Here is a 13205-nt window from a genome sequence, read left to right as displayed (position 1 = left end):
TGTCTAGTCAGGTTGTATGGGATCATTTTCAACCTATTGCCTCCGAGGATGTGGACAGGCTACTTGGATGAGCGAAACCGACCACCTATCTCCTTGACCCTTGCCCATCCTGGCTCATAAAAGCGAGCCAAGCAGGTTGGACAATGGGCTGTGTGGGATGGTGAATGCTTCCCTCTGTAAGGGAGTCTGCCCTGAACCCTTTAAAGAGGCAGTTATTAAACTTCTTCTTTAAAAAAACATCTTCGGACACGGCTATTATGGTCTATTATCACCCAGCCTCAAATCTTCCATTCCTGGGCAAGGTCGTTGAGCGGTTGGTTGCTGAACAACTCCAGGCCAGTCTGGAGGGTGTGGACCATTTGCATCCCTTCCAATTTGGATTCAGGCCCCATCACGGGACTGAAATGTTTTTAATGTTTAATGTTTTAGATCTGTCAGAAGCTGCCCAGAATGGCTGGGCAACCCAGTCAGATGGGTGGAGTGCTACTACTACTACTACTACTACTACTACTACTACTATTACCGCTACTACTACAGTGGTACCTCGGTTTTCGAACGTAATCCGTTCCAGAAGACCATTCGAGTTCTGAAATGTTCAAAAATTGAAAACTCAACAGCCGACAGCTAGGCCTCAGGATCTTGCACTCAGCGGAAGCCGCGTGGCATGTTCGACTTCCGAGGCGTATTCGAAAACCGAATCATTTACTTCTGGTTTTACGGAGTTCATAAACCGAAATGTTCATCAATGGAGACGTTTGAAAACCGAGGTACCACTGTACTAATAATACCCTTCGTCAGAAGACCATAGGGAGGTGTACAATATAAAACCACAAAAATACATAACAGAGTAACAAACAGAAACAATAACAACCCCCACTTGTGCAAGTAGCTTGGATTCTTCTCCATCCTGGATGATTACAGCTGCTTTTGAGGGACTGAGACTTTGGCTCCCCAAAGTTTCCCGTAGAGATGAAGAGAAGACAACTGTCAGGCCTCTTCTCAAAAAACAAACAAAAAAAAATCTTATCTGCCAGACTGAGGCTGAATCTAAGCGACATACAACAGCCTCCCCCAATCTGGTGCCCACCAGTTGTTTTGGGGTACAATTCCCATCAGACCTAGACGGCATGGCTTTATGATGCTGTGGATGATGAGAGTTGTAGTCCAAAACATGAGGAGGGCACCAGGTTGGGGAAGGGCGATCACAATGAAGGTTGGCAAGTTATCATACTTGTAAGATTCAATAAAGTTCAGGGTTTGGGTGTTGCTCTGGATACAACATTATGCTACAAGGGGAGAACAATTTCTTGGAGTACATTTCACCCGTTTACTTCTGATGAGAGGGCTGTAATTATGTAATTATTTAAATTTATAGAAGGATCCCCCCCCCATGTTAAAGATTGTTAGTGGGCATGCAGTGAGAGAACTGAAACGAGAACAAGAGCAGAAGCCTCGCTGTTCAAGAGCCAACTTAGCTACATTTCCTGGTACTCCTGAATTAACAATTTTCTTTCTGTAGCCTCATTTCAATAGCCTTCCTTGGCAAACATGTCTGATTATCTAAATGTTCTAGGTCAATCTTGCTGGCTGGGGCTGATGGGAGTTGTAAACATATTTATTTTATTTAGGGAAAGCATTTATAATCTACATTTCATCCGAAGCTCCTAGAATGAAAATAGACACAGCCCAATCCAAAAATGAATAAAATTAAAGCAGTGTAAAAGGAAACAAGAAGTAAACATCAGGAGGCCACCAGGCCAGGGGACGAATGATGAATCAAGCCCAGATGGCTCAGCTTCTAGTGGCAAAGTTTAACCTTGATCTGAAAAAGTTGCATTGACCTCTATATCTACAATCCCAGAGTGGTATCAAGGTATGCAGGACTTTTCAGGACTGCTTTGCAACTCTGCAAACAAGATTGTTGCCTGATCTCTTCCCTGCCTAAACCACATTAACCATTATAACAACATTTGAAATGATCCTTCACTCTCTCCCACCATTTGTTAGAACAGAAGGATCTCTCAATGAAGCAGCTCTTACCTCCAACTCGAGCTGCTTGTCATTCTCCATAATTGCACATCAATTATAAATAGAGCCTGAGATTACTACTTAATTGCATCCTACAGAAAAGGGTGCATCCCCCCCCCAATTAAATAAAAAAGTGCTTTGTTTCAAAATTCATAGGCCTGTAGGTTCTCCTCAGTTCCTATGGACACCAAGCTGAATTATCTGTTTCAGGAGAATATTGCCTGGAATACTGAGCCATTCTTTTATTTCCCAGAGGAGGTGACATTATCAGAGGTTTGGAAAGATCTCCCAAGCTTTCTGAAGTGCTTCAGATGAATAGGGGAAGGCAAAGCAGAGTGTGCAAGGCTCCTGAGACATTTTCTCTGACATTTGTTCTACTTCTATTCTCAGAGGCTATACACTGCTGAATAGCAATTGCTGAGAATTGCAAGTGGGGCAAGCGTGTGGGTTCCCCACTGGGGCATCTGGTTGCCTACTGTAAGAACAGAGTGCTAGATTAGATGGGCCTTTGACCTGATCCAGCAGACTGTTCTTATGTTCCTACCCACAACCCCCCAATCTCTGCAAATCTTCAACAACATCAATGTGGAGGCACAATTATGACTTCAGCTGTGACACTGAGATTGGGGATCTGCAAAATGGCTTGCGGGATAAGCCCTGAGATTCTCCATCAGAGCCAGACATAAATATGGAATTTTCATCTGCTGAGCACACACATTATCAGCAGTGACCATGAGCGCTCTTTTTCTGCATGAAGAACATTTCATAACAAAGCCATTGATTGGATACCAGGAATTCCATACAGAGAACCTTCTGCAAACGAATCATCTACAATTATGCATGTTACCATCTTAGTTAAATTATATATTGAGGAAAGAGACTAGAAAGCACAAACAAAACTGGCAACAAAGGTCAAGTCAAGGAGGGTGAATGCAATGATCCACGCACACTTCTGCATATGCAGTCATTTCCATAGTTACTGTATCTGTTTGTTCAAGCAAACTGGAGGCCAGTATTAGCACCATAAAGAGACTGCAAAGGGAGTCGGTTTTTATGATATGGACAGAAGCTGTTTAGTGAGCACCATAAAATTCTCTGTGAAAACCCACGCAGATAGCAAGTCTCAGACCAGCGGGTGCCATTTTAAACAGCACAAAAAGGTTAATTCAACTTAATTTTGAAGCTTCAAAGGCTTTCTGGAACTCCTTTTTTAAACTGTGTCATGTACATCCCTCCAGAATACTTTACCCAGAGTTTTCTGTATTTACACGGCAACAGTACCTGCAAGAGGAACACAACATCCAACCTAAAAGTGGCTGCCAAGACAATGATGTCTCTTTACAAAAAGAGAGTCACGTGGTCCAACGACTGGGTCATCATATCTTCTGAGCTTTGAAGGTAGAGCAGCAATGAAACTTCAGACAGAGGGCATTGGTATGCCCTACCCTTTTCCATTATGATAAAAACCATTCTGTTTTGGTCACAGAAGCTAGCCCATATGAAAGGCTTGTAGGAAATATAAGGGCAGTTATGAAGCTCAGCAGCTGTTTCTAGGATACCTTCTCCTTGAGCACTCGGAAAAGAAACTGAGCATCATGCCTGGAACCCACAAGCAGTATCAAAATACACATAATAAAACAATGAAGACTGGAGGGGATGGGGGATGGACGAAAGCTACATTTGGACTTACCGTTTGGTTATCTTCATACAGCTTCAAGTCATATCCACTCAGCTCCACACAGAAAATTATTGCTGTAACCCCCTCAAAACAGTGGATCCATTTTTTGCGCTCAGACCTCTGCCCGCCAACGTCCACCATTTTAAAAGTCAGCTCTTTGAAAGTAAACTTGTTTTCCACAATCCCTGTGGTCATGTCCCGAGAGCGCAGAATGTCTTCAACCGTCGGGATGTAATCTAATGCAGCAATCCTTTCTAGGTCATTCAAGTAGTAGGCAGCATTATCCTCTAGATGGTACTCGTTGGAGCGACAGAAACACTCCTGTACCCCGGGGTCAGCCCAGAGCCTCTTCATCACCCCGAGCAGCTCAGGCGTGATCTCCCCTTTGCTTTCCGCGGGGCCCGTCAGAGCAAAAAGCTGCACCGCATCATAGGCGCGGTCGGGATTGTGGAACTCGATTTTCAGAGTGGCCAGGGCGCGGATAATGCGAGTGAGGGAGTCGATGGCGTTATAGATAATCAAAGGCTTGTACTCCTTGCAAGCCTCCAAGTTGAAGCCGCCGCTGTGGATGATTTTCATCTGCTTGACAATGGTGCTTTTGCCAGAGTTGCTGGTGCCAAGGAGTAGGAGCTTGATCTCGCGCCGCTGCCGCTGACTCTCAGAGCGCAGGTGGCGGTCAATTCTCCGGGACCGCCGCGCTGCCTCTTTCTCCTCAGAGCTTTGCCTACATCCCATGGTACAGCAGAGACTAGCAGAAGGGGATAGCTGTAGACACACACACTCTCTCTCTCTGCTTCCCAGAAATAACTGCAGCGATTCTTTTTATCTGGTGTATCTTCTAGGAGCAGGGTGAGAGTACTGTCCAATTTGTGATGCCCTCCAATAGACCAGGACCAAGTACTTCAGTCCCAGGAAGGTTGCAAAGTCATAACAGACAACCACAAACAAACAGTAGCTTCAGCAGAGCTCATTAGCACTCCCATTTTCTGCGGAAGCATTTGCACGTTCCTCTTATGGAAGGGAAGCTTTCCTTGCCCACAGAGTGGTCAAAATCTGCCCAGTGTCCCCTTTTGCTCTCCTGCATAGCTCTCCTGCACAAAGGCAAGGAGGAGGTGCCCTGGCTCCTGCCGCACTTCTAAGTTTCACTCGTAGTTTCCAGTTGCTGTAGCAATGCCATCAGGTGCAGTGAAAACTCCTGTCCAGTCTTGTCCTGCATTTATCCGGCTTCCCTTTCAGACGTGATTCTTTATGCTGGTCAAGTTTGGGTACGTGAAGCCACAGTCTCCCCCTGTTAAGACAGTGGGACAGAGGGGGAAACGTTAAATGAACTTCTTTAACTGGGGAACTTGAACATCTTATCCTCCCCCAAGCAAGCAACCCAAATAGAAAGCAGGAAATCTTGGAATGGAGCAAAAACACGGCTAGCTGAAGGCTGAGGAGCCCTGGAGATTGTGTGCTTGGCACAAAAGCAAACCTAATCCCTTTGTCATTCCAGCCTGATGTTTTTATTACCCAAACCCACATGAGCTGTTTACAAGCTCTTCTCGTGAAGAAGACAACCCTCCTCTTCCTGCACAGCCCTGTCCTGACTGGTTTTTCCCAAAATGAAGGAAAGAAGAGGGAAAGGGAGACAGATCCACCATTTCCTTCCCTGTTGCCTCAGAGTCCAACACCCATTGAATGCACATGTGCAGGTACACACACACACACACACACACACACACACACACACACACCATTGCTTTCCTTTCTCTCTTTTTGGCATTGAACTTTTTCTTCTGCAATTCATGAAGTGAATTTTTAAATCAAGATCTTAAAGCAAAGCTTTTCAAATGGGCTCTCCTTCATTGGAAATTTTTAAACAGTGTTTGAATGGCCATCTGCCAGGGATTCTTTAACGGTGATTCCTGTATTGCAGGGGGTTGGACCAGATGAACCTTGGGGTGCCTTCTAACTCTACAATTCTATGAGTGCAGAAACTCTGTTGCCTTTAGAGCAGCCTTCCCAAACCTCATGCCCTACAGATGTTGTGGACTACAACTCACATCAGCCCAGGAGGGAGGGAGGCTGTTTTAGAGGGTCTTTGTGGGCTCATCAAATACCCAAGTAGATCCTCACTCCTCAACTCAAACGAGAGGGAAGCCTTAGCATGACATTTGCCCCTTGTTCTTCCTGCCTCACCCACCCTTGTTTCCCTTAAGCTTTCTTCCCCTACTCTGGATTAGGGACGAGAGAGAAATTTTATTCAGTCCACATTTAAAGGTAAACCCACTTAACTGGAACTTTCCAAAACAATATAAGGACTGCAACACAGGCAGCCTTCAAAATTCACACTTCTGCGAATTTTGTAGTGCAGTTCTCCAGCCAAGTAATGTTTGCACAAAAATGCCTCTGCTGGGTTAAAGTGTGCCCAAAAATGCAAATGTATGTGAAAATAGCATACAGTAATGCATTATATTTGGGAAACTGCTTTGCAAACATGTGTCTATTGGGCAAAATGCCATACAAAAACATGTCTCTTAAAAGAAGTCCACACTAAAATGCTGATAAATTTCAGTGAGAACCTTTGTAAAATGATGTGGAAGTGTAGAGAACTGAATTTAAAATTGAGAAAAATGAGAAACTTAAATTGACAGATTTGCCCTTCAGCAATTCATAATCACCCACTCCAGTGATCTCATAATTAGCATGTGCATACCTGTTTTGTATCTGAAATGCTCTGCTATTTCCTCATGTCTTCCCGTATATTATGACATTTCCTGCTGATTTCTCCCAACACACTTCAGCCTACAGTAAGTTAAGCTGTCCCTCCCTGTCAGAACCCCAGCAGGAACCAGTAGAACACATCCAGTCTGACTCAACTTTCTAAATTGAGCAAAAAAGCCAGGATTCCTTTATAGCCTTCTCTAACCTCGTGTCCACCACATATTTTGGACTGCAACTCCCAGAACAGACATAATTTTATTGTATGGTGCTTAGAAACTTTGCTGATTAAATGGCATACATAAATAAAAAAATATGATCTGATTTGAACATTTTAATCAATATCCTGGACGCCTTAGCCTTTACTACTTTGTTGCTTCTGTCATATTAAGACTTCTTGACATTATTATTTTCTGTTTTTATAAAGGGGAGGGTGGAATCTCCAGCCCATGGGTCAATCTTCATCTGCCAGTGGTCCAATTTGACCCGCGAGGCCATTTCCACTGTAACCACGGCCACCTGTCAGTCAACTGACATCACTGGGTGACATCAGCTGATGGGCAGGGTTCAATCCTGCTGGGTACCGCCTCACCAGCACGTTCCCTGCAGGGAATGTTCTGGCAAAGCAGACCCCTGTGGAGAGCAGGATTGAAGCCTTCACTTATCAGCTGGTAAGCGGAGAGTTCAATCCTGCTAGGTGCCAATTTGCCAGCACAATCCCAACACAGAACCTTCCCACCACACCACAGGTTAATTTTGACAGGAGTGCCCATTCATCCGTCTCATGACATCAGGTGATTGGCAGGTGAACTGCCTGCGAAGTGGGGGGAGACAATGTTCTGGTCCACCAGGTCAAAAAAGCTTAATTTTTTTTTTATGTAGCCCAAAGCGGTTAACCATACAAGACTTTAAAATTAGCAATTTAAGAACCAAAAAGCAACTGTCAATGTCATTTTTGTTCTAAAACTTGCAGCAAGCAACTGCAAAAATAAATATTGAAAGCTTCAGAGGGGGGATAGGTTTTAGGTTCCTCGAATACTTAGCCCAGTTACAGTTAAAAATGAACTGAAGACCAGCTCTTCGGACAGTAAGACGAAAGGCTCATCCATTCCAGCATTTGTTCACCATACGCCCTCCAGCATCAGAAACAGGAAGCTGAACTGAGTTTTTTCCTTCCTCTAGCAGAAGGACTCTTCTTACATTCTTCCTGAACTCTAATTTGGTTAGGCGTCTGCAGGCATTATCCCTGGACGAAGGCATGCTATGAAACGGAGTTGGCAGACTCCAGGTGTGTCAGATTGACACGTGTGTGTGTTCGTTTTACTAAAACCCCAAGATCTGCCAACCAGTGCCAGGTGCATGAGAGAGATATTTAAAATTAAAGAACAGGGGGCCTTCTGAGCACATTCTGAACCAGGGGGTTTGTTTCCCGTAGCAGAGCTAGACTGAGCGCCCACTGCTTTCACACAGAAGTCTACTCCTGGTCAGCCTTCTTCATTTCAGCAGCTTAATTCAGGTGGGAAAAGCAGCTATGCTGTTGCTATCATTAAAGAGCCAGACAGCCTATACAATTGACTGCAAATCGCACAGAGGTCTACTGGGAGAACCCAGCCCTCCTTATTCCCAACCCTTCTATAAGCCACAATGACTGTGCTCTGCCTCCACAGTCAGAGGCAGCAATGCTTCCGAATACTAGTTGCTGGAAACCACAGGAGGGGAGAGCGTACTTGTGCTCGAATCCTGCTTGCCGGTTTCCCACAGACAACTAGTTGGCTGCTGTGAGAACAGGATGGGCCATTGGCCTAAGCCAGCAGGCCCTTCTGATAACACAGGGATAACTACTGACAACCTCAACAACCTCAGATATGCAGATGACACAACCTTGATGGCAGAAAGTGAGGAGGAATTAAAGAACCTTTTATTGAGAGTGAAAGAGGAGAGCGCAAAATATGGTCTGAAGCTCAACATCAAAAAAACGAAGATGATGGCCACTGGTCCCATCACCTCCTGGCAAATAGAAGGGGAAGAAACGGAGGCAGAGAGAGATTTTACTTTCTTGGGCTCCATGATCACTGCAGATGGTGACAGCAGCCACGAAATTAAAAGACGCCTGCTTCTTGGGAGAAAAGCTATGACAAACCTAGACAGCATCTTAAAAAGTAGAGACATCACCTTGCTGACAAAGGTCCGTACAGTTAAAGTTATGGTTTTACCAGCAGTGATGTATGGAAGTGAGAGCTGGACCATAAAGAAGGCTGACTGCTTTTGAATTATGGTGCTGGAGGAGACTCTTGAGATTCCCATGGACTGCAAGAAGATCAAACCTCTCCATTCTGAAGGAAATCAGCCCTGATTGCTCACTGGAAGGACAGATCCTGAAGCTGAGACTCCAATACTTTGGCCACCTCATGAGAAGAGAAGACTCCCTGGAAAAGATCCTGATGTTGGGAAAGATGAAGGGCACAAGGAGAAGGGGACGACAGAGTACAAGGTGGTTGGATAGTGTTCTCAAAGCTACTAGCATGAGTTTGACCAAACTGCGGGAAGCAGTGGAAGACAGAAGTGCCTGGCGTTCTCTGGTCCATGGGGTCAAGAAGCGTCGGACACGACTAAACAACTAAACAACAACAAATACTGACACCTCTATGGAGGTACTTGTAGCAGTTCCGTCCCCCCAACCAATCTCAATTACAAAATGATCTTCCAATTTACGTTGCACTTTCTGCATGGGCAACGGTTGCTGCAAGCTGATTGGTCCAAGTGCCACAGCCACCCTCCAGCATTTCTTTCCACAAACACGATGCTTCCCTTTCCTCACAGACGCCTGCTCCTCCAGTCCTCGAGACACTCCTCCTCTTCCTCTTCTGCAGAGGAGGCAGTGAGGTCCAGGCAGCCACAGAGCCCAGATAACTGGATTAGATCAGAGCACTGCCTTTAATCTGTAGAAGCTGATCTGTCAACAGCACCAATTAGGAGCTTAATCCTTTCAATCCCATAGATAAATTGTACAGAATCTGCTCTAGAGCACCGCAGACTGGTAGCAGTTCATTGGCATTGAGTAGGTTGGTATACATGACCCTTTTGAAGACATCCGTTCCTGCAGGCGGTTTAAAACTTGGCAGATTAATTTTATCTGCCATCTGTTTGACTCCTGCTTATTTTGTTGATGCCGTGCCCTTTAACCCTGTTTTGATATTGATACTGGTTTTTAATTTTTGTTCTGTTAGCTGCCTTGGACATCTTCTGATGGAAAGGTGAGGCATAAATCGACTACAACGAAGTGCCTTTTACTTAAGGAATTTATATCATATGTTCCACGTAAGTCCGAACATGGCTATAGCAAATAGCTTGATGATAAAATATTAGCTACTTTATTTATTTGCATTAGCATGCCACACCATAACACAAAGTTAAAATAAATAAAATAAGACAGAAGTTAAATAAAGTTCTGTAGGAAACTTACATTAAATCAGTAAAATAATAAAATAAGCAAAATAATATATGGAAGCCATAAAATCAAAAGCAACATAGATACAGCTAAAGTTGGGCCGGGTGGGGCATCACTATAGTTCGAAAGTCAAAACACAGATTTTAAAACTACTACATAAGTTATTAAAAAGGCCTGGGTGAAGAGAAAGGTCTTCAACTGGTGCCAGGTAAGCCTTTCTTGGAAGACTGTTTCCTAACCTATACGGCCTTGACCCTGTATACCTGAAGGAGTGTCTCCATCCGCATTGTTCAGCCCAAACACTGAGGTCCAGCTCTGAGGGCCTTTGGTGGTTCCCTCACTGCGAGAAGTGAAGCTACAGGCAACCAGGCAGAGGGCTTTCTCAGTAGTAGCGCCCGCCCTGTGGAACTCCCTCCCATCAGTTGTCAAGGAGATGAGTAATGATATAACCTTTAGAAGACATCTGAAGGCAGCCCTGTATAGAGAAGCCTTTCAATGTGTAATGTTTTATTATGTTTCTATATATGTAGGAATCTGCCAAAAGTGGCTGGGGCAACCCAGTCAGATAGGTGGGGTACGAATCATAAAATTTATTATTATTATTAATAATAATAATAATAATAATAATGCCCCTCCTGAAAAGGCCACCATCTCCCTGGTGGATGCAAGCAAGGACAGCAAAACATTTTAAGGCAGGCATGAGTTATGACTAGAAACCCACAGTGAAACTGAAGTTTTCAAGACCACAAACGAAAAGGGAGAAAGAGCAAAGACACACAGCAAAACCAGCTCCCATTCACAGGCTTATTCATGCATTCACTCCCTTCAGACTTTTCTCCCAGACTCTCAGAATGCCTTACGTGGGGTCTGTTCTCTCTCTCTCTCTCTCTGGAAGTTCTGACAAGGCTCACAGCTGTCTGTCCACCTGTGGGGAGGGAACTGCATGAAGTGCCCTCAAGGCCACACATGGGAGCCAGGCTTGCATTGTAGAGCACAAACAATTCAATTCCTACGAAGGTGAAAAGGAACTTGAGGAAGCAAACAACTGTAAAGCATGTACCGCTTTAAAAATCTCCAAATATGGATTATAACTGGAATATAAATTATCTTCGCAAAGCAAATTGGCACCAGTGCACCACTTCACTTGGCACCTCAAATCTCAGTGGCACCCTGTGCAGTGCCAAAATCGGGTGCCCCCCTTCCATTGGGTGTCATAGGTGCAGCACCCCAGAAACTCCCCACCCAGTGCGACCGCACCAGTCACACACTCCTAGGTCCTCCTAGGAATCCATTTGAGATTCTGTACTCAAAAGAAATTATACAAATCAGGAGCAAAGTATGATGATACCTGCCACCCCCTGGAGCCTTTTGAAGACACTGCCTGCATGTTTTCAAACGCACCTATACAGCCATGAAGGACAGAAGCATCCTAAACGTTCCTCTCTTAAATAAACCTCTGCATGCTGCAGCTCTTTAACAAGAATATGGCACTCCAATTGCTCTTATTGGGATGGTTTTCAAGGAGTACAGAACATTGCTTTGCTGATAAAACTGATATTATTCACACATTATCTCAAAAGCCAGGCGCACTTCTAGAAAAATAGCTCTGCACGTTATGGCCAGAGCAAGGTTCAGTCTAATCAGGGAAGCCATTTTCAGAGGCATCCTCTGTGCTCCAGCCAAAAGCCTGCTCACTTTGCAGCCTATCTGCTCTGCAAATGCATTAATTCTTAGTGCTTCTGTAGTACATTATTGTGAATTTCCTGGGCAGCAAGTAATGTGATAACTAGAAATGCAGCCAAAAATAGGAGAAAAAGTGGGTTCCATTCTGCTCTTGAATAACAAGTCCCGGGAGAATCTCCATACCCTCTTGAGCTGTCATTTATTTAAGGTGTGGGCTTCAAAATTATATTCTCCAAAGAAGCTTCCTCACCATTTGGGTGGGAGAAATGGGAGTACACATGCTTTTTTTCCTTCCAGAGATGGGAAAGTGGTATATGGGAAACAATAGGCAGCGGGGGGGGGGGGGGACAACAGAGGGAGAAATCTTGCCACTCTTACTCATTTTTGTTTCGCTTGGTGTCCTAGTTCCTCTCTCAGCCTGAGTGATAGAACACCTGCAGTTGTGGGAGATGGGAGAAGGAAGTGCATCCAGGAAACTGGTAGATTAGATGGAAAGGGATAGACAAAGGCAGAATGGCTGGATGACAAATCGGGTTTTGGGAGTGGCGAACAGCCACCCCAGAGCAATGCTATGCCTGAGGTGACAGAAGCAGCCTCAACTTAATTGCATTTTATTGTTTTATGTAAGCTGTCTTGGAGATCGAAAGGAGGGGCAGAAGCTAAGTAAATAAGCAGTTAAGCAGTCAAGGCTAAGCATGGGCTTTGATTTGGCTACGCAGGTTCAGTGAATCTCTTTCTATATACAGTGGTACCTCAGGTTAAGTACTTACCGGTAATTCATTCCGGAGGTCCGTTCTTAACCTGAAGCTGTTCTTAACCTGAAGCACCACTTTAGCTAATGGGACCTCCCACTGCCGCTGCACAATTTCTGTTCTCATCCTGAAGCAAAGTTCTTAACACAAGGTAATATTTCTGAGTTAGCAGAGTCTGTAACCTGAAGCGTATGTAACCTGAAGCATATGTAACCCGAGGTACCACTGGATACACTTGCTTTTTCGAGAGGTTCCATCTTACACACTGCAAAGACAGGATGGGGTATGTACAAGCCACACACTCACACGCCACTGGAAACCTTGTGGATAGGACTTTCATGGTACATCTGTTATTAGTCATCTGCCCACTCCTTGTGATGTATTTGGAACTTCTAAACAACCTTGGAAGCTGGGTTAAAGAACATTCTTCTATGGCATCTCAGGGTTCCCTAAATGCAGTTCCTATCTCGGATTGTTCTCGGATCACGGGACATATTCTATTCTGGCCCCATTCCTAGAAGTTATTTCTTGAAGCATGTCCACTGGATATTCTGAGCTCATTTGTATTTGACTCCCATTGTAAGTTGATCCCCAATGTGCACCTCTTGATGTGAATCGAGAGCACAAGAGGCAGCGTCCTTGCCACAAGCCTTCCAGGGGAAACATCCATACAACATTGTCTTCACAATTATCAGATTTTCTGCCTGGCTGCTGGCGCTCTCTCTATCTCTGTTTTCACTCAATTCCTTGGCTGTCTCACCAGCCCACCACATGTTCTAGCTCCCCCACCTTTAAAGGTGCCAGATTGTTCTATTCGAAGCCTCTCAAATCCACCTCGCCCACTGCCATCCCTTGCTTTTCCAAATGGCACTTCCGTACACTAAAAACGGGAGTATGACTACAACAGACGGCC

At 44.7% G+C, this 13205-nt stretch overlaps 2 protein-coding genes across 5 annotated transcripts in view; one reads left to right on the top strand and one right to left on the bottom strand.

The window, feature by feature from the left end:
• The window catches only part of RSPH14 (radial spoke head 14 homolog), a 62421-nt gene that overhangs the window by 23451 nt on the left and 25765 nt on the right, over window positions 1-13205 (top strand). The gene's annotated exons all lie outside the window — the stretch shown is intronic.
• The window catches only part of GNAZ (G protein subunit alpha z), a 40375-nt gene that overhangs the window by 14087 nt on the left and 13083 nt on the right, over window positions 1-13205 (bottom strand). Inside the window, exon 2 of the mRNA XM_083478828.1 lies at window positions 3719-4994. Coding sequence (XP_083334954.1) covers window positions 3719-4441 — 723 coding nt within the window. The 5' untranslated portion in view covers window positions 4442-4994. The remainder of the gene's footprint in view (window positions 1-3718; window positions 4995-13205) is intronic.

Source organism: Podarcis liolepis (assembly GCF_965112155.1).
Source record: "Podarcis liolepis genome assembly, chromosome: 15".
NCBI lineage: Eukaryota > Metazoa > Chordata > Lepidosauria > Squamata > Lacertidae > Podarcis > Podarcis liolepis.
Note: the sequence above shows the minus strand (reverse complement) of the source record. Positions and strands in the feature narration are given on the sequence as shown.